This window comes from Myripristis murdjan, chromosome 1, assembly GCF_902150065.1.
Source record: "Myripristis murdjan chromosome 1, fMyrMur1.1, whole genome shotgun sequence".
In the NCBI taxonomy this organism is placed as follows: domain Eukaryota; kingdom Metazoa; phylum Chordata; class Actinopteri; order Holocentriformes; family Holocentridae; genus Myripristis; species Myripristis murdjan.
Genome location: NC_043980.1, coordinates 24,206,183 through 24,226,172, shown reverse-complemented (window position 1 = coordinate 24,226,172; position 19,990 = coordinate 24,206,183). Strand labels below are relative to the sequence as shown.

Below are 19,990 nucleotides of genomic sequence, written 5' to 3'. Positions count from 1 at the left end.
TTAGTCACATCCCCATTCACTTAGCCAACATTAGAGACAGGGTCAGGGATTATCATAGATTGTCCTGGCATATATGTTGTACTCCTGTCTCTATGCAACAAGACAGAACGAAGAGTAAGGTCCAGGCAGGATTTACAGACTTCAGCTACATCAGATCAACACAGACTCACAACGGGCTTTACTACTGTAGCTACAGCTGTACCATGTGACATCTTGGCATCCCGGAGCTCACCTCCTTAAAGGACAGAGGTGACCTACGCAGTGAAATGATGGGCTCTGTCTCTGGTATTCTCTAAATGTGGACGATAATGGAAGTGTAACACACACAACAGTGAGTAACAGTGAGGCGCTGATCACTGGAAATAGACTTGGAAAAAGGAAGAAAAAATGCTACACACTCCTGCTCCATATGTGTTGCATTTTATTTTATTTGGATAAAGTATTCTTCATGATCCAGTGAAAGAGTGAAACAGGTACCTAAAGGCTTTACAGGTGTGTAACCAGGTTTATGCAGGGAAAAATCAGGCAAACAAATACTAACAATTAATGAAAATGAAAGCAACTATATAGCCAACCTTGACACACATATACTGCAAAACAAGTTCTTAGTCATAGCCAACACTGTAAAAAGACCCAATAGACATTAGACAAAAGCTATAGATGATATATATACTCAAATGAATGGTCAAGTTTGTGTCTAATGATGATGTGTGTTTCTGTGTTTTTATAGTGTGCGTGCTGCCTTTTTCTTGGCAGGGCCCAACTGCAAAAGAAAGAACTTGATTTTCTTACACATTCTTCTTCTTCTCGTTCTCTCTCTCTCTCTCTCTCTCTCTTTTTTTTTTTTTTAAATCTGCCAGTCGAATGACGTAATCCCAACTCTTTCCAGTGATAATCATCATGTAAAACTGAATTGGAAACAAGATTTTAAAGCTGAATATGTCACTAAATGACTTGCTAGGATGGTGATTTTTGATTTTTTTTTTTTAATAAATAATAATTAATTAATACGGGTATATTACATCTATTTTCAAGTGATAAACTAAACTGTTTTTTCTTTTTCCATTTTCTAAATGTATTCCTTAGGGACACAGTGGTTATGAAGTCATTTGTGTGTGCTGAGGAAGTACCACTGGGTCTCTTTGCTCATGCCACCAAATGTCTGGACATAATGGGGACAGGCGTGTGCCACTCTCAGGTCGGCTAATTAAAACCCACCTCACAGATGGTGCAAAGACGGCTGAGGAGACAAGATCTTTACATGGCAGATGCTCTGGCAGCGCTAATAGGACCATGCAGTCACACTCAGATGAGTTGAACGGCTCTTGCTCAGTGAGGTGGTGCGTGATAATGGTGTTCACTTGTTTTTGGCAGGTGAATACAAATATGGCAGCTAAGTATCTCTGAACGCAGCTTGTTCACGGTAATTAAGAGGCACCTGAATTTCAATTCTGAGCTTGGTCCTGCCATGTCCTTGGGTGACTGCCAGACAAGTGGCACTACTTAATGAGCTACACAGCGTGTGTTTTACCACGGAGATGTTTCTGATCCAATAAAGAGATGCTATCAGCCTGCATGGGTAAATGAGATTTTTGGGAGGGGTATGATCTGACAGGTCTGAGAGGTATGAACAAGACGGCTGTAATTGTATTTACACACAGAGTGAGAAAAGGAGAAGACTGCTCTTAACAGTACATGAACTAATAATAAGGTGCTGAATAAAGGACTTTTTTCTTTGTTTTACAGAGCTTTCTAGTGGTACCCATTGTGTGTGTGTGTATACATACACATACACATATACATATGTATATATACATATATATATATGAGATGGACAAGCTTTGCTTTGTAGTCACTCATACTGAAAAGAATTATTTCAGATTGATATGCCTTTTCAGCAGTGTAGTAGAGGGTAAACCCACTTATAAATCACTCCATCCACTTTTTAAATGGATATAAATACCTATTTTGTAAATCCATGATGTAGCCTACACAGTAAATAGTACCAAACACATGTAATTTACACATCAGTGGGTCTTTTCGGAGAGAAGGCTTTTCTGAGACTACGGTGGATTTCTGCTGCTGATTGTTTGCATTGATGAACATCAGCTGGAAGTCAGAGCTGCCTGTTTGTTTAGCATTACATCACTGCTGATGGTCAGCTAGATCAGCCTACAGATCAGGTCGAAGAGTGCAGCTTGACCCAATTTCCTTTCAGGGATCAATGAAGTATCTCTGATCAAGATTTTGATGTACATAGTAGTAGAAGCTAATAGGCTTGATATAGGTGTTCTTTGGCATTTAAACTGTGTAAGGCCAGTGGTACCAGGTAGGCTAGTGCTTGTGTCATGTGCTTGTTTTTTTCTCCTATGTTTTTTTTTTTTTTTTTTTTTTTTTTTTTTAAATAAGAATTAAAGAAAAGAAAACAAACTAGGCTGCACTACAGTTGCAGTGGGTGAACTCCTCAGTGCTGCCACCAGTAGTACTCTGATGCAGGTGTTTAAATGCTAAGCCTGTCTGAGCTAGGCCTGACTGTGACAGGCCTTACTGAACAGATGTCCCATAAATCTGTCCTTACACACACACACACACACACACACAAAGAGACAGAGAGAAAGAGAAAGAGAGAGAGAGAGAGAGAGAGAGATCTTGAGTTATACAACAGGTTTACTCTTCTCCAGATACAACCTGTCAACCAGTTTCACACACTGGCCTGCATTTATCTACCCTCTTCCAGTGATGCAGAGGGGGCGAGGTGTCCAACTCCTACACACCTCACACTGCTCACTCTGATCTCTCTTCTATCATACACATACGCACATGCACATACACAAATACACCAGAGACGTGTCCTGCCACTGCCTCATTCAACTGCACTTAATATTCATAGGTTAATGTGGTGATCCATAGTTTTACCTTTCACCACCTTCCACACTCACACACTCACACACAAACAAAGTGTCAACCAATTCAAGTGTGAAAAAAGGGAAACACACACTAGTGCCTGATTGTCTCTATTGTTTACCAGGATGGTCTATTGTGATTAGCCTAATAATCCTCATCCTCCTCTCCCCTTCCCCCCACTGTTAAAATGCCCTCACACTACAACCTCTGTCATCTCTATCAATGAAGGAGAAAGCTTTTGTTGAAGTGGCTCTGATGGCTCATGAGTGTTGAAAGTGTGCTGTCTCCTCTTGAGAAGTGTCCCAAAGTGTCCTCAGTTTTCTGAAGTGTCTGGTCGGGCCTCCTTTCACCAACATCCGGCTTTGTTCATAAGGTTAGACGAGTTATTTTAAAGAGGTTTTGTACAAAGACAATGCTCTCAGCCGAGACAGTCTGCCTGCCCCTTTAACTTGCTCATGGAGGGGATAGCAAGCCCTTGCATGTGCCCTCCCTTTTCACCCCCTACCCCTCCCTCCCCCTTCCCTCTGCCTCTTTCCCTATGTGGGTGGCCATTGAAGCAACTGGTAGCAGAGAGGCACCACAAGGAAAGACTGTAAGCAACAGCTGCTCAACTGAGACCACTAGTACAAACATAGATTTTTTTTTTTTTTTTTTTAAGTATCTTAAATAGATTCGAATTGGTGTTTAATGCTTAGAAGCCTAGAAATTATTTCCACTACAGGAAGTTTGTGGAAGGTTTGAAGTGGTTGCCATTCAAAACCTAAAATGAAATTCAGGCACTGGAGGGTTGCAAGGAAAACTTTACAGGTATGAACAGGAAGCATAAAGCTCCCAGTGTGTTATAAGGCCCCTGCTTCTTGTCTTGTGCTGTCTGGAACTTCAAACAGTAACAGTAACAAGGGAGGGAAAATGCTCCCTCCTGTTTAAATGAATACAGGGGTAAGTATTCATTATGACTCATTTTAGGGAGGGAGGGAGAGGCAGTCTGAGTGCAGGGAATATAGAGTACTGAGGACGTTTTTGAAAACACTTGCTGTGCCAAGTCACACACACAAACACATACATACGCATCACAAACAGTTTAAAAACACCATCCAACATTACAAAGAGTGTGTGTGAGGCTGAAACTGAATGAGAGGCAGTCAAGTTATGCATGCTCTAGCCCTTAATCACAGATTGAATGGGAAGTCCTTGAGCCAACTTGGGCTTTACAGCTTCTACTCACACAGATGGTCAGAGCTCCAGCCCCCATTCTCTCAGAGAAGAAACGCCTGCAGAGGGACAGATGAGGGGAAAAACTGTTGCTATCCTCCTCCTCCTCTTCTTCCCCTTCTCACTCCTTTCTAGGGCACACGCTGAAACTTTGCCCATTAGTAGGAAACCTTTTCACTCCTGAGGGTCCCATCCAAAACAGAATACAAATAATCCACGATGGGAGAGAGTGTAAGGAGTAGCTGCCAACACCAGTCTTCACTGGGAAACTATCTGCTTCCCAGCCCATAAGCATAGCTTAGTGCTTGTCTCTCTCTTCCTCCCTCTCGATTCCCCTCTCTCCTCCTGGGCTGAAATCTGAGCCATGCTCTCTGATTGGCTAAACTGCCTAGTCATGTGACCTAGGGGTTAAAACCCAAAAGTCTGTGCTTGCAGGATTCATCTGCCTGGGAGTTGAGAAAATAAAAAGAGAGCCTTCAGGCGCCAAACTCTGGGAGCTTTGCCTCCAACATGTTTCACTTAGGGACAAAACACAGACACACACGCACAAAAATATGGAATAAAACTATTTTTAATCAAACAATGAGACATAAACAGAATTCTTACAATAGCCTGAAGTTTTCATTTGCACATCAAACGCAGTGATCTACACAAACTCCTTCTTTATGATAAAAATACAAAGAATCCTAGACCATAAAAATCTATAAAAGGGCCAGCGTTGCTTAGAAAAATCCCATCTGTAGTGTATGGATCTATGATAAATATTCACTCCACCTGAAGAATGAATTTTTGTAAATTATCTTGCGTAGCATCTAGTTTTTGAGTAAAATACCAACATTCTTCAGTGAAGCATTAGGTGCACTCTTGGGGCATGTGTGGGGCAGTGATCCTTTAATTCCCATACCATAGTAGAAATATTTTATTTACGTCATGGGAAATAAAAACTTGAGCAGTAGCTTTACAGCTGACTTTGTTGTACAGCCCTTGGATCATGGCTTTGCTTGATATGAAATATGTGGCAAATAACACAATCTGTTCCTGTATGAACTAAGGTCCACTGCAGGATTTGACATTTCCAACAGAAGCTGCAGTCATTTATCACAAATATTGGGGAATAAAAACATGAGAAAGACCTTTGCTTACAGAGAGCAAATGTCTTTCAATTCATAAAGATGACTTGTGTCTTTGTATTAAATAAGGGACCCCTTTGAATAAGGCCCAATGTCTAAAACAACAGAAAAACAGAAACAATAGTGAAAATGAAAACAATAACACTGCACAATGTTTATTGCAATATGGTGATTTTAGTAAGTTTTGCGATTCTCATAGATAAATTTCTTGATGTTGTGGTCAATCCAGTCACTGAAGGCAGAGACACGGGTGAATACGGAGGGTTTCTTGTCTTTGATGCAGCCTTGTGGTCCGAAGCTGACAATACCATGTACTTCCCAGGTTGTGTTAGTTCCAGCAGCCGAGCAGGCAAAAGGACCACCAGAGTCACCCTGGAGGAGAGGGGTGAGGAAAATGAACACCAACCGAGAAGATATGTTATACTGTGCTGAACTTTTCTGTCTGGGTAAATCTAAAGTTGTCTAAATTTGAAAGGCATCCTTGTTTATCATCTAAAGAAGCTCAGTGACATTTTCTCAACTTCCCAAGTCCCTGCATGCACTTTTGCTCATTATAGTGAACAAACATGTTCCCATGTTCTTTGTCCAATTACAACAGCAAACTAAGCTGCCAATTGCTATCAAGGCTGACTGATCACAAACAAATAGTTTTTGGGGTGCTACATAAAAGACAACCCAATCATGAGATGCCAACACACTTATATAACAGCATGGGACAAAAGTTTCTGGGGTAGACCCATTTCAAACAGTAGAACAAGCTTTCTTTCACTCAGTCCTGTCTAGAAACAAAACCAAGCTGCTCCTACCAGCTTTTTATTATGTTGACCCCACTAAACTCTGCTCTAGATTATGTTGTTTTTTTGTCCTGAGAACAGGGTTCAGTGTGTCCTCTTACCTGGCATGCTGACTTGAGCTCATCTGGGGACTCATAGCCCGCACAGATCATGGAGGGCCTTAGGACGTCCCACCAATATGCAGGTTCACTGCAGGTGAAGAAGTCAATAATAGGCAGGGCTGCCTGATTTAGCTTCTCTGACACTTTGGGGAACAGGTTCCCTAAAATTGGAGAAGACAGGGAGACATTACTGTTGTGTAGCAGGCAGGCACACAGAAAACTTGTGCATTCACTCCAGTGTATTATTATTATTATCATTATTATTACTATTATTATTATTATTATTATTATTATTATTATTATTATTATGTATCCTAAGAAACAATGTCATTTTTCAGTTGTTCATTAAGGGGAGGCCTGTTAGGCTTCCCTCCTCTCCTGCACTTTAGATACTCTTTCTCTGCCATTGAATGCATTTGTCTCCTCATAAATGTGCAAATAAACTACACCAAACTAAGACTACATAAAGCTAAAACATAGCTGATTTTGTGAACTTATTCTATCGTTCACACAAGAACATAATTGCTGCTGAATGAAAACCAACCTCATTCTTTCACAGAAATCAGGGAGTTCCTTATTTTTTCAGTGTTACAGATTTTACATCTCTAAGGCTTTGATAAGATTCACACACTCTGAGGTTAAGGTGCTTACCTGGTACATGAGAAATAATGTAAACTTTCAGTTCAAGTGAAAAGACAAATTATTAATCTAGTTTAAAAAGAGCAAGGGAACTGGAGTTACATTTTTATACAACTATTAGTTGGTAATAGTAATATGGTAATATGGACAAAATCAAATATCATTATATCTTTGAATGAATACCTCCTCATTGATATTGTAGGGACTATTGGTGCTTTGATAAAATATTTACACACATGAGATTTTTAATAAACAATCATCAAAGTAAGTAATATAAGTAAAGTAAATAATATAACAGCTGTAACGATTTAAAAAGATTATAAAATTGCATCCTCTCACTGTTATGCAGCCTTTAAAACCAGGAAAATGCAACACTTATGCTGTTGTATGATATTACCACATCCAAAATTCCAGAATAAATTAAGTCTCATATAACAGCATTGAATGTTTTTTTTTTTTTTTTTTTTTTTTTTTTAGTAACAGTGACATATGTATTGTTACTTAGATAATAAGAATATAAATAAATTTGCCTCCAGTTTTATGTGCTACTAAATCTCAAACAACAACATTGCATGGTCACTGAGCTTTATACCTGCAGGCAATTCAGATTTTAAAAAAGCTGTTGTGAAGAAAGAAATAATTCCTTCTACCTTTCTCATCTCCCCAACCAGTCACAAAGCAGGGTTTCCCAGCAGGCATCACCGCTCCAGGTTTGGGCAGACAGATGGGGCTGATCTCCCTGGTCATCTTAACGGGCTCGGCCAGATGCACCAGGGCTATGTCGTTGGTGATGTCACTGCGATCCTGCTCGTAGACGAAGCCCTCGTGGCGGATGATACGGTCTACCTTGTAGCAGGCCTCGGCAGAGGGCACGTCCATGGAGGAGTTCATGTGGTGCTTCCCCAGGCACATGCGCCAGTAGGAAACATTATTCAGCGGGCTGGAGGGCAGGTGGAAGATGGAGAGTGAAGGGTCATACACTGATAGTCTTCCCTGGCTGATGTGCAAGCTGTTAGGCAAGTTACTATTACTGCACAGTACAATTTCAAGAAAAACAATGATGTTCTTTATGAATTCCTTATGCATGTAGAGGATATATGTAGGGGATAGGTACAGGATTGAGATTAAATGACGTAAGAACAGGATGTAGGGGACAATAGGGACAATTTTTGGGGAGAGTAATATGTATTCTGTACTGGACTTTGTACTTGCACTTATATTTTGCACTGTATTTGTTAATGTACTTCTTGTGTTCTTTATTCTCTCTGTGCACTTTGGAATCATGAAAATACTAAAAAAGTAATTATGTCTTACAACATGAAGCAGTGTGCAGCAGTAAGGATCCACTCCTCATGGATCAAAGAGCCTCCGCAGCCGTGCATGTAGAGTTGAGGAGGCATTGGACTAGCCTGGTAAAGACAAATAAACTGGTCAATATGACAGCTCTCTCTCCTTCTCTCGGTCAGACACTCAAACAGAGAAACAGGAGTCAAGTGTACCTGCATGGAGACCTGCCAGGGCCAGGAGTGGGGCACTGCCTCTACCCCATTTACCACCCTCATGGTGGCATTACTGGGTGTCACCGCAGGGTTACCACAGTTCTCTGGCCAGTCTGGTAACAGAAGGTGAGAGTACATTTTCATTCTCTATAAATAATCCGTAATCAAAGCTACATCTGAATGATCAGAGGAAGAAGTGCTCTGACTTTGTTAAGGCATACTCACTGATAGTGATGTTGTCCCATGGGTTAGGGAGTGGCGGAGGTAAAGTTGGAACCACACTTTCATTAGTGGTCCAGTAACCACGAAAACCTGCCTGCTGATTGGCTCCATTGCTAATGAACCGGATGGTGACTTTGTTGCCACTTATAATAATCGTAGGAGGTGGAGTAAAGCCACAGAAATCTGCAAAGCAGGTAAGAAATGAGAGGTTATATAACTTAAAAATGCAGAATATGAAATGAATACAACAAGAGATTTTGTAGTGCAACAACTGACCTTCTGCACCGATCTGCACATAGTCCACACACTTTCCAAGCACATTTACAGCTTGCACCTCAAAGTGAGTGAAGGCAATATAGATCCTTTCTGCTGAGGGAATGGTGATAACCCATGTACATACAGACTGAGCTGGGTAGTCTGAGCTGGGCCAGTTAGGAGAGATGATTTCTCCCTGATTACTGCTGAAGACCCCGCCACAAGGAGCTGTGTGGTCAATCAGAGAAGGGGGAGACAAGATGGAAGGATAGGGAAGGAGAAAAGAGGGAAAGTAAGGTGAAAAGAAAAAAAATAGTGTTTAGCCATTTTACAGGTTAAAGCCAATAAAAGATTTGTTTTGGTCTAGAGGCACTGTCCTCAGTGTCTTGTCAGCCCCCCTCACTCACCCTCTGATGGGTCAACTACTGTCCAGGTGGCAAGGAAGCCTGTGTCCACCACTCTGTCGTTTGAGGAGAAGGTGATCTGAAGATGCTCTCCAGCACTCACCAGCTCCCGAGGTGGTACATGGCCACAGTGCGTGCCTAAAGAGAAATGGACATGGGATAATTTAGGCTGACTTTCTTAGGAACATCTGTATGAGGAGATGTATAAAACGTAAAAAAATTATTGACAGTTGTGTTGCTTTTTGCTATTTTTAAAATGCATTTTTTTTTCTGCCCTGTACTTTTACTAAGTAGGGATTCCACATTAATTGTATCACTCTGATCTAAATATTTACTAAAACACTTATGGATGAGACGCAGCATATCACAATAATCACTGCACTTTACTGTGTAATGACAAACAACTTGACTGTGAAATGTCAATTGCAAATAATGATAGGCTGCAGTAAAAAGAGGAGTGTGTGACTGAAGAGTGTGAGGAGACATGGCGTACTGCCAGTAATCATCAAAAAATGACTCAGCAAATTAATTATCAACTGGGGAGAAATAAGAAAGCATATAAGCAGAAATGCAAATACTCACATGCATGCACACACACGCTCTCTCTAACACACACACAACACACACATTTAATGTGCATGTATATGTAAACACATACGCAGACGTGCATGCAAGTTCAAACACACATACATGCAAACACGCACGCACGCATGCACGCACACACACACACACACACACACACACACACACATGCATGGATTGATGCATGTAATTGGCTTCATACTGTACCTAGACTTCCTACACTGTCTGTGAGGGTGACTTTGTCATTCATGCACAGCTGGCTTTCCTCCAGGGAGAAATTTTTGAAACTGAGGTGAACCACTTTGCCGGGGGGTGCCCAGATGTTCCACTGGCAGCGTGCTTTGTTGCTGTAGCCGCCAGGGTAACCCATAGAGGACAGAGTGCCACCTGTGCCATTCAAGTCCTTTGGCCCACCACAGCCAGATGCTACACAGGGAGGACAGAGTGACAACCACCAATAAATTGAGATTTTGTACCATATTTAAACAATACATTTTTTTAAACAAATAATGTCACAAGCTTTATTGTTAATAAACAGCATTTCTGGCAGTATAAACTGCACATGCATGACAACCACAGAACAGTTTTGGGCCAATTTAGTCCAGGTGGAACCATACTGTGCTCATTGTAGATGTCCCTGCGGATGACATTCTCAATCCAGGGGATGTAGGCAGAGGAGCGGGTGAACACAGACGGCTTCTTATTCATAATGCATCCAATAGGGCCAAAGCTGGTGATACCGTGAACCTCCCAAGGGTCGGTGGGAGCATCCTTGCACACCAGAGGACCACCTGAATCTCCCTATAAATCAGCATTGCACAGGCTATAACATCAAATAACACATATCTGAGTTTAGATGTATGAAAGAATGACCCAGATCCCATGTTTTCATTTTATTGAAGCTCAAGATGTTGTGTGTCCATGGTCAGCGACGCAGAACTCACTTACTGTTACTGGTACTCTTGTAGTCTTACCTGGCAGACAGACTTGAGCTCATCAGGCAGGGTATAGCCACAGCATATCATGGAGGGCTTGACCTGGAACCACCAGTAATCTGTCCTCTTGCAGGTGTCATAGGGCACAACTGGCAGGGCAACCTGGTTAAGAGCCTGTGCAGCTGTGGCATTCAGGCTATTGCCTGGTAATCACACAAAACAGAGGAACAGGTCAGGTTGGTTTGCCGTAAAACACATTGAAGTCAAGATACAGAGTACAAATATTGGGAGTAGTTGCACCGTCAACCCAGCAGAGGGTGTGCATACTATTCCAAGACAGCATGTATGAATTTTCAACAGCAAGTAAGCATAATATTGCAGTCAAAAAACCAATTAGGCTGGGTGAGTGTCTCCTGAATTGCTGTATTATTGTATTGTTTCAGCAAAAATGGGATTAGGAAGTAGCTCAAAAGGGTGAAATATAGAGGGGATTATGTTTTCATGTTTTAGTGTGAATATGCAAATGTATATTATAGCCCAAAAACAGTACCAGTCTCATCTCCCCATCCTGTGGCGTAGCATTTCTTTCCCCCTGGTAAGACCTCCTCTATGGAGGGAAGGCAGGCATAAGAGATTTCCTGGCTGGGTGTCACCTCCCCATCCAGTCTGACCAGGGCAATGTCAAATTCAACAGTGGGCACAGTGGGGTACTTGAAGCCCTCATGGCGGTAGATGCCAAGCACACTGAAACATCGCTCACTGGGCTCGGCGTAGGTCAGGTTGTGTTTGCCAAGGCACATGCGCCAGCGCTGCAGCTCGTCAGCGTAGCTGGGTAGAAAAGCAACAGATTAGATAAATCAATAATGAAACATTACAATGCGCAGTAAACAGGCACAGTGTACAGTGGATACAGCATAGTATACGGTGGTGGAAGGATGTGTGTATAAATTTATGATACATGATAATGTTCAATATTTATTGCTGACAGGGTGTAGTAATCATATTTGTGTGGTCTATGATCATTCTGTTACATATATATATACATACACTATATTACCAAAAGTATTCGCTCACCTGCCTTTACTCATACTATGAACTGAAGTGCCATCCCATTCCTAACCCATAGAGTTCAATATGATGTCGGTCCACCTTTTGCAGCTATTACAGCTTCAACTCTTCTGGGAAGACTGTCCACAAGGTTGAGGAGAGTGTTTATAGGAATTTTTGACCATTCTTCCAAAAGCGCATTGGTGAGGTCACACACTGATGTTGGTCGAGAAGGCCTGGCTCTCAGTCTCCGCTCTAATTCATCCCAAAGGTGTTCTATCGGGTTCAGGTCAGGACTCTGTGCAGACCAGACTCTGTCATCCATGTCTTTATGGACCTTGCTTTGTGCACTGGTGCACAGTCATGTTGGAAGAGGAAGGGGCCCGCTCCAAACTGTTCCCACAAGGTTGGGAGCATGGAATTGTCCAAAATGTTTTGGTATCCTGAAGCATTCAAAGTTCCTTTCACTGGAACTAAGGGGCCAAGCCCAGCTCCTGAAAAACAACCCCACACCATAATTCCTCCTCCACCAAATTTCACAGTCGGCACAATGCAGTCTGAAATGTACCGTTCTCCTGGCAACCTCCAAACCCAGACTCGTCCATCAGATTGCCAGATGGAAAAGCGTGATTCATCACTCCAGAGAACGCGTCTCCACTGCTCTAGAGGCCAGTGGCGGCGTGCTTTACACCAGTGCATCCGACGCTTTGCATTGCACTTGGTGATGTGTGGCTTGGCTGCAGCTGCTCGGCCATGGAAACCCATTCCATGAAGCTCTCTGCGTACTGTACTTGGGCTAATCTGAAGGTCACATGAAGTTTGTAGCTCTGTAGCAATTGACTGTGCAGAAAGTCGGCGACCTCTTTGCACTATGCGCTTCAGCATCCGCTGACCCCTCTCCGTCACTTTACGTGGCCTACCACTTTGTGGCTGAGTTGCTGTTGTTCCCAAACGCTTCCATTTTGTTATAATAGAGCTGACAGTTGACTGTGGAATATTTAGGAGCAAGGAAATTTCACGACTGGATTTGTTGCACAGGTGGCATCCTATGACAGTTCCACGCTGGAATTCACTGAGCTCCTGAGAGCGGCCCATTCTTTCACAAATGTCTTGTTTCACAGTCTGCATGCCTGAGTGCTTGATTTTATACACCTGTGGCCAGGCCAAGTGATTAGGACACCTGATTCTGATCATTTGAATGGGTGAGCGAATACTTTTGGTAATATAGTGTACATATAGATAGATAGATAGATAGATAGATGGATAGATAGATAGACAGATATACAAAAATAAAAACTTAATTTTCCCTGTACACAATATATTCTGAGCCCTACCTCACCACACATCTATGATATGTACTAGGCTTACCCGTGTGTCCACCAATTTCAGCCCTGAAACAGGAAGCTACATCCTGCACAGGCTCTACAGAGCATCAGCATTCCTGTCTCTGACAGGCGTTTGTCAAGGTACGGAGGCCCATTAGCCAAGGCAGAGATACTATATCTCTAATGATTCATTGCTCTTGTAGAGTAATAAGTTTTACGTAAAGCCATAGGCACAAACAGTACCCAAAGAACTGCCTCGCAAGATTACGCAAATAGGCTTAAGGGAAATTTCTGTCTCACATTTTGAGGCTGAATCAAAAATCTTTATGTCACTGACCACAAAAATTCATGACTGTAAGTGAAAACATCAGAGGAACTTGTTTTCCTCAAAACAAGGACATAGTTCTCAACATTCCAATTCAGATTTTCTTTTTGTTTGCATTCTGTGTAGAGCCAATTAAATAAAATGCTTACTTTATAAAGCAGTGGGCTGCTGTTAGCACCCAGTTCTTGTGAATAAGAGTGCCACCACAAGTATGGAAGAATGTGGTGTTGGGTTGACTGGCTGGCCACACCTGAAAGAAAAATACAGGCGCATGTGCACGAGCATCATTTTATGTGTGTGTGTGTGTGTGTGTGTGTGTGTGTGTGTGTGTGTGTGTGCATACACACACAACCACCAAACGACCGGAGGAAAGAGTCATTAAAGATTAAACTTTGATCACAGTTATTAAAGATGATATACAGAGGGAGCTGATCTCAATTTTATTTTTGAGAGTGTGGGTAATGAGAAATCCATGTTATCACTTAACAAATTAATATGAGACATGAGAAAGTACAGAGGGGGATCTTGGAATACATCACCCTTTTATATCACTTTATCAGGGTCATCTGTATTTGAATTTACCCCAGAAGACATCTCAATAAACTACCTGTTGAAATGTTCTCTTCCAGATGGTAAGTCATTATGAATTTTGTCATAATATTTGCTTTACCTTGGAGGCTTCTGTACTATTTGCAGTAAGATAAATTACAAGTAACTGTTGTAACCTCTGATCTAATTTTACTTTTATCTCGGTGTAAATTCTCTAATGTCATCAGTGGAGTCTCTCACCTGCATGGACACCTGCCAAGGCCAGGAGTGTGGTTTTGCTCGCTCTCCATTCACAATACGAGTGTTGATGGTGGGAGGAATAGCAGGTTTCCCACATGTGCTGGGCCAGTCTGAAGAAGAGGAGAGAACCACTGTTACCTACCTTATGTCTGTGTATTTGAATTTGACTGTGGCTTGCGCTTTTGTGTAAACAAAGACTGAATATGCATAGCTGTGGCGAACAGATGCCCACATTGTAGGGCTGTGGCTGTCAATACTTTGCTCTGAGAATACACATTTTTAAAAGACTCTTTGCCACAACCAAGGCTGATATTAGTGGTTACTGTGAGACATGTCCCTCTGCCTTCTAGCCTGCAGCATTTTATTCAGTCTATATTTATATAAACATTAATTGTCTCATCAAGTTCTCTACAATAATTTAGAGATCAATTTTAGTCTTCCTTTGCTCCTCCTGCAAACCAACAATAGGTCCCAAGCCAGACTATAAAAAAACAATGTTTCTGGGCCAAACTGCTCGACATGACATCACTAGGTGGCATCCAAATATAAATTACCCTGTGGTCATCCAGACAGCGGACAACAAAACGCCCACATTCACTCCTTCACTTCTCATCCTTTCTCCCTTCCTCTCTCTCTGTCTCCTTCCTTTACCCCACACATAGGGCACCTCTGCTTAGAGCCTGGGTGAAAAACCCACAGGCAGCAGAGTCCATCTATAAAACTCTATTTCAGCAATTGGCTTGGCAGGGGCCTTGGCCACCTGGGGCCCATCACTGGGTAAAGAATGGGAGTCGGGTGACAGCCAGCTAGGAGAGAAAGCGTAGCACCAGGCCACTTCATATTGTGTTCTCAGCACACCAAATCACATTGCTTTACTGCACATCTGGGCACAGCAAGACGAGGAGGAGGAGGGTGGGGGCAACAGCATGAATCAGAGGAAAATAGGCCAGCCCTCCGCACAGCTTCCAAGGAGCTTTTTGAAATTAAATGCTGGCCGATGCGATTGATGATAAGCAAGTAAGTAAGTCAACTTTTATTTATATAGCCTTTTTCAAAATATGGAACTATGGGGTGTTTCACAGGATTACAGCAAATAAGAATCAGAACAAAGTGTACTGTTACAAAACCTATCAGTGATTTTGACACAGACAAATGTAAAATGAGGAAATTGAAAGAAACAAAAGAACAGAGAAATATAAAAATTAAAAATAATAGAAAAATCAAAGTACACACTAAAAAAATAAAAGCAACAGGGGATTTAAAAAAAAACACGTTTATAAAAGTAAGTCTTCAAAAGCTGCTTAAAACATTCAAGGGATTCAGCTGATCTAACACCTGGGCAGAGGCCAGAGAGGGGGCACATGGTTACCACTAGTTTTGAGTCTAAAAAGGGGCGACTGCTGACAAATCTTGATTTGGGGACCAAAGAGGCTTCCCCGGGTTGTAAGGGTTCAACAGATCACTTATATAATTAGGTGCTAAACTATGCAATAGCTTTATATTAAAAAAAAAAATTAAATAATGAGCTTTTATTTTATTGTGTTTGTTTTTATTCATAGCATGTTTACTATTTTGTCCTCTATGTTATCTTTTCACACATTGTTATTTATTTTTACTTCTCAGCAAGATTGTAAATGAGGATAACTCAAGGTAAAAATAAAGGTTTAATAATAATATCGAATTACAAGGATCTTAAAATGTATCCTATAAGTCACTGGCAGCCACTGCAAGGAGGCCAAGACTGGGGTGATGTGAGAGCTTAGTCATGAGCCCTGCAGCTGCATTCTGCACTAACTGAGGCCGTGAGACAGTCTCTTGGATGAGACTGGAAAATAATTAATTGCAGCAGTCTAGACAAGAAGTAATAAAAGCATGAATGATGCACTCTAAGTCCTTTACAGATAATAGAGGCTTGAATTTGGCAGTGATTCTTAATTGAAGTAAGCAAGACTGGACAAGTTTAGTAACATGCTGATCAAATTTTAGCTGTGAATCAAAAATGACACCTATATTCCAAGAGGTGAACTTGATGTTAGGCACAAATGGACCACGAGTGTGATGGATATTATACGTACCATGATCAGAACAAATAATCAGTACCTCTGTTTTGTCAGAATTGAGTTGGATAAAGTTATGAGACATCCAGTGTGTTATGGTGGCAGTCATGGAAGATAGTTATGTTAATAAGGTCATTTGGGTTGACAGATATGTAAGGTTGTGTATCATCTGCATAACAAGATACAGTTAAAACCATGTGTTAGATGACCCAGTATCAAAGGCTGCACTCATATCAAGAAACACTGAGCACAACCTTCAACTAGCTCTAAGAGCTGCTTAACAACTACTTCTTTAAGAATTTTGGAGATGAATGGTAACTTAGAAATGGCCCTGTAATTCTGAAGAAGAGTGGGATCAAGTTTTGTTTTGTTTTGTTTTGTTTTTTAAGCGAAGTTGTACAGCAACTAACCTAAGATAGAGATAGAGATAGATAGAGACTCTTTTGTGACAGAGCAGAGTGGGACTAATGTTTGGTAGGACCTATTTGAGAAATTTATGATAATGTGTCAATGGTGGAAACCACAGTTTATTTTTTATTTATCCTTTATTTGTCCATAATATAATGTATGACTATTATTTTGCACTACCAAAAAAACAACAACAACTGCATGACACTGAGCCAGATACTTCACCTATGGTGATGTTATCCCAGGGGTTGGGTGGAGTGGGTGGCTCGGTGGGGGCAGGCAGACTGGTGTTTGTTGTCCAGTAGGCCCTGAAGCCTTTGGCCTCAGTAAATAAATCAGAATGGAAACGTATCAACAGCCTGCTTCCTCTTGACCGGATGGTAGCAGGCAGTTTTGTCCCACAAAACGGACCTGAAATGGGTTGGAAAAAAACCAAAAACAATCTTTCTTTACTAGATTTAACTGAAAAGATACAAAGGCTCTGTCGGAACAGTGATCAGCACTTTTTTTGCCTAGACAGAGTGCCATTTTAAACATGAAATTAAACATGTAAGGCGTGACTGAGTTCATGAGTGGATGTTGCTTGCGATTTCATATGTGAACATGAAGTTTCCAGCATGCTACTGTCTGATGTAGGATCAGTATTGTAGTTTTTCTGCAGAACTATTTACCATAGGTTTTCATCAGGATATTTCCCAGGGTGCTGATGTCGTACACCACTATGTTATCAAAGCACTTGAAAGTTACGATATCTTTGCCCTCTAGGTCAAAGTCGGTGAATGTCAGGGTGATTTTTTTCCCAAGTGGCATCACAATGTTCCACATGCATTCAGAGTTAGCCTTGTAGTTCATAGGCCAGTTCTGGGACTTGATCACTCCAGTTTCTTCAGAGGAAGACAAACCACAACCCTGGATTTCTGAAATGAGAGAGGGGTTGACAGACAGAGAAACTGTATGAGATACGTCGATATGTCGATACATCAAGAGAGAAAATAATTAGATAAGTGTGGATGAGCTGCAGTGTCTGAGCCTACAACAAGGAAGGGTAACATTTATTTATATTTTATGGCTCATTTTTATGTGCCATCACAATAAGTTTGACTTTCGTGGACTAACTCTGCTTTTATGTTAACTGCTGCACACATATTTCACTTCATAAATCACTGCTGCCTATTTAGGGAAATGTACAATCCCTCCATGAAAACAAATCTAAGCAGGTGGAGCAAGGGAGGAGGAATAAATAGTAACAGCACGGAGAAGCAGCAGTGGGGCAGCTAGAGAAGCAACCTGTCAAGGTAAGCCCATGTGTCATTTAAAGGGCGTACATGTAGGAAGTGAGATGACAATTGGTTAACTCTGAAATGTGCACCAGTGAGAAGACCAATTAGCTTACAGTGTCTTCAGATAGGTTCCTGTCTGAAGACGAGGGATGTATAAAGAAGGAAAAGACAGTACGTCACAGCAGCAGCCACTGGTTCCAGACTCTGGTACCCCTGTAGCTCTGCTGATTGCACTTTGATTCTTCTATATAACATAACACTCTTTACATAATACAGCCAGCTGGGTCTTGTCTAATGTGAGCATTTATTGTGTTTGTGATTGGACTCAGAACTTCAGGAGTCTGTCCAGCAGTTATATAAAGCCCATTTTGAAGCCCATTGGCTCTGTATTAAATGTATTCATTGTTCCACAGTCATAGGCATATAACTTGACATCCACATCATTTTTACATAACTTACATAAAATGTAACTTACATATTCATGTAGTAAAACTAAGCTGAACTAAACTAAAATACTGCTACACAAAAACACTGTGCACTGTGCAGATCTGGAGACCATGGGAACATAAAAAAGGAACAGATTTTCAAAAAACAAACATATAGAGAAGCATATTACTATAAGCTGGTAATGTTCACCTGGGGCTTCAAGCACATTTCCTGCTTGATCATTGTGATAAAGATAGCAGTTTTATCTTGCTTTTACACAATCTGGTGCACCCTGACCTGCGCTTTTGCAGAGTTGGCGCTGATCATGCCATGACTTTGCTCCTGTTGTAAATATTCAACTAGGGAGTGAGAAGCTTTATGGATAATCGTTAGTAGGTTCTGAGCTGCCACAGTGATATGTGCCTCAGGTGTGAAAGTGTTATGTGAGGGTGTGTGTGTGTGTGTGTGTGTGTGTGTGTGTGTGTGTGTGTCAAGCCCGAGTACCTGTGATATCCTCAGGATACACAGCCTCCCACTTAGCGTAAAATCCTCGATCTGTGAGACGACTGTCAGATTGGAAAGTGATAGACATTTTTTCAGTGGCACTGACCACCACTGGGGGAAGGATGTAACCGCAGTGTGTGCCTGAGGAGAGTGAGGGAGAGGGAAGGGAGAGGTGAGGATGGATGGAGACGTAGAGGACAGCAAGGGACAAAGAAAGCATCACAAAGGACGCAGCTCAAAAAGTGAAGCAGAGAGCAGAGAGAAATAGGAGAAGCTGTTTAGGTATGAGTAAGTGTGCGTGTGTGTGTGTGTGTGTGTGTGTTTCTTTCTGAGAGTGACTTGGGTTGCTAGGAAAAAAAAAAAAACATTAAAAAAATGTCCCGAGTGAGCCAACCATAAATCATACACTGCTTTTGAAGGCCATCAGCTACTCATAAAACTAAACACAATGAAAAAAACAAAGTGATCGCTCAATGGATAGTTCTGTTTTGATTTCCCCCCTTGTCTGTCTGAACAACTAATTTTTGGCTCCAGGGCTTAAAAAGTCCTAGAGCCAAAAATTAGTAATATCTGTAATATCTGGCTCAAGCCATACTTTCCTCTTCAGCCTTGAGCACATGACGGGAGGTCACAACAATTCTGGCATGAAGGCCACTGACTGGCTTTGAGATGGAAGTGGTAAATCCTTGCTCACATACAAGCATGTGCATATGTGGCAACAAAACAACCAAATGTAGGGACACACAGAAGATGAGAAATAGCCTAAAAGGTCATCTGTTTTAGCTTGATTATGCATCCTAAAAGCTAACAGTTTCACTGTTGCTCATGTTGTGCTTTTAAAGCAAAAAAACAAACTGTTTGCTCTCATTTCTATTTCAATATAAATTTGCATCTCAAACACACACACCACACAATCTATTAACAAGACACACCACTAAAACACTCTCATTACCCATCTGTGTGTGTTTCAGAGAGAGGGTGAGTGCTTGTACCTCAGCACTTCAGTCCTTGAGAGCTCAGCAGTAGATAAAGCTGTATCAGCCCCACTGCAGCCACTGAAGTGAATAATAAGGTGTGGTAATTTACAGTTTGCTGGCTTCCTCGCAAGGAAGATCCTAATCAACAGCTTTACAGCCTGAGGAGACAGGCACA

The 19,990-nt window shown here is 41.5% G+C and overlaps 2 protein-coding genes across 3 annotated transcripts in view; both read right to left on the bottom strand.

The window, feature by feature from the left end:
- The window catches only part of fam13a (family with sequence similarity 13 member A), a 62,015-nt gene extending 57,608 nt beyond the window's left edge, over positions 1-4,407 (bottom strand). Inside the window, exon 1 of one of the 2 annotated variants that reach the window (XM_030054361.1) lies at positions 4,130-4,407. In XM_030054361.1, the coding sequence (XP_029910221.1) occupies positions 4,130-4,156 (27 nt within the window). In that variant the 5' untranslated portion in view covers positions 4,157-4,407. The remainder of the gene's footprint in view (positions 1-4,129) is intronic. The other variant, XM_030054368.1, reaches the window with a different exon arrangement.
- Positions 4,408-4,735: 328 nt separating this feature from the next.
- Positions 4,736-19,990, bottom strand: part of LOC115362149 (ovochymase-2) — a 28,168-nt gene continuing 12,913 nt past the window's right edge. Inside the window, exons 10-26 of the mRNA XM_030055974.1 lie at positions 18,839-18,979; positions 17,300-17,545; positions 16,854-17,039; positions 14,164-14,273; positions 13,524-13,624; positions 11,228-11,505; positions 10,717-10,880; positions 10,360-10,543; positions 9,950-10,168; positions 9,164-9,298; positions 8,778-8,984; positions 8,505-8,684; positions 8,280-8,392; positions 8,095-8,189; positions 7,431-7,720; positions 6,142-6,302; positions 4,736-5,618 (exon numbers count right to left, since the gene is read on the bottom strand). Coding sequence (XP_029911834.1) covers positions 5,421-5,618; positions 6,142-6,302; positions 7,431-7,720; positions 8,095-8,189; positions 8,280-8,392; positions 8,505-8,684; positions 8,778-8,984; positions 9,164-9,298; positions 9,950-10,168; positions 10,360-10,543; positions 10,717-10,880; positions 11,228-11,505; positions 13,524-13,624; positions 14,164-14,273; positions 16,854-17,039; positions 17,300-17,545; positions 18,839-18,979 — 3,008 coding nt within the window. The 3' untranslated portion in view covers positions 4,736-5,420. The remainder of the gene's footprint in view (positions 5,619-6,141; positions 6,303-7,430; positions 7,721-8,094; positions 8,190-8,279; positions 8,393-8,504; positions 8,685-8,777; positions 8,985-9,163; positions 9,299-9,949; positions 10,169-10,359; positions 10,544-10,716; positions 10,881-11,227; positions 11,506-13,523; positions 13,625-14,163; positions 14,274-16,853; positions 17,040-17,299; positions 17,546-18,838; positions 18,980-19,990) is intronic.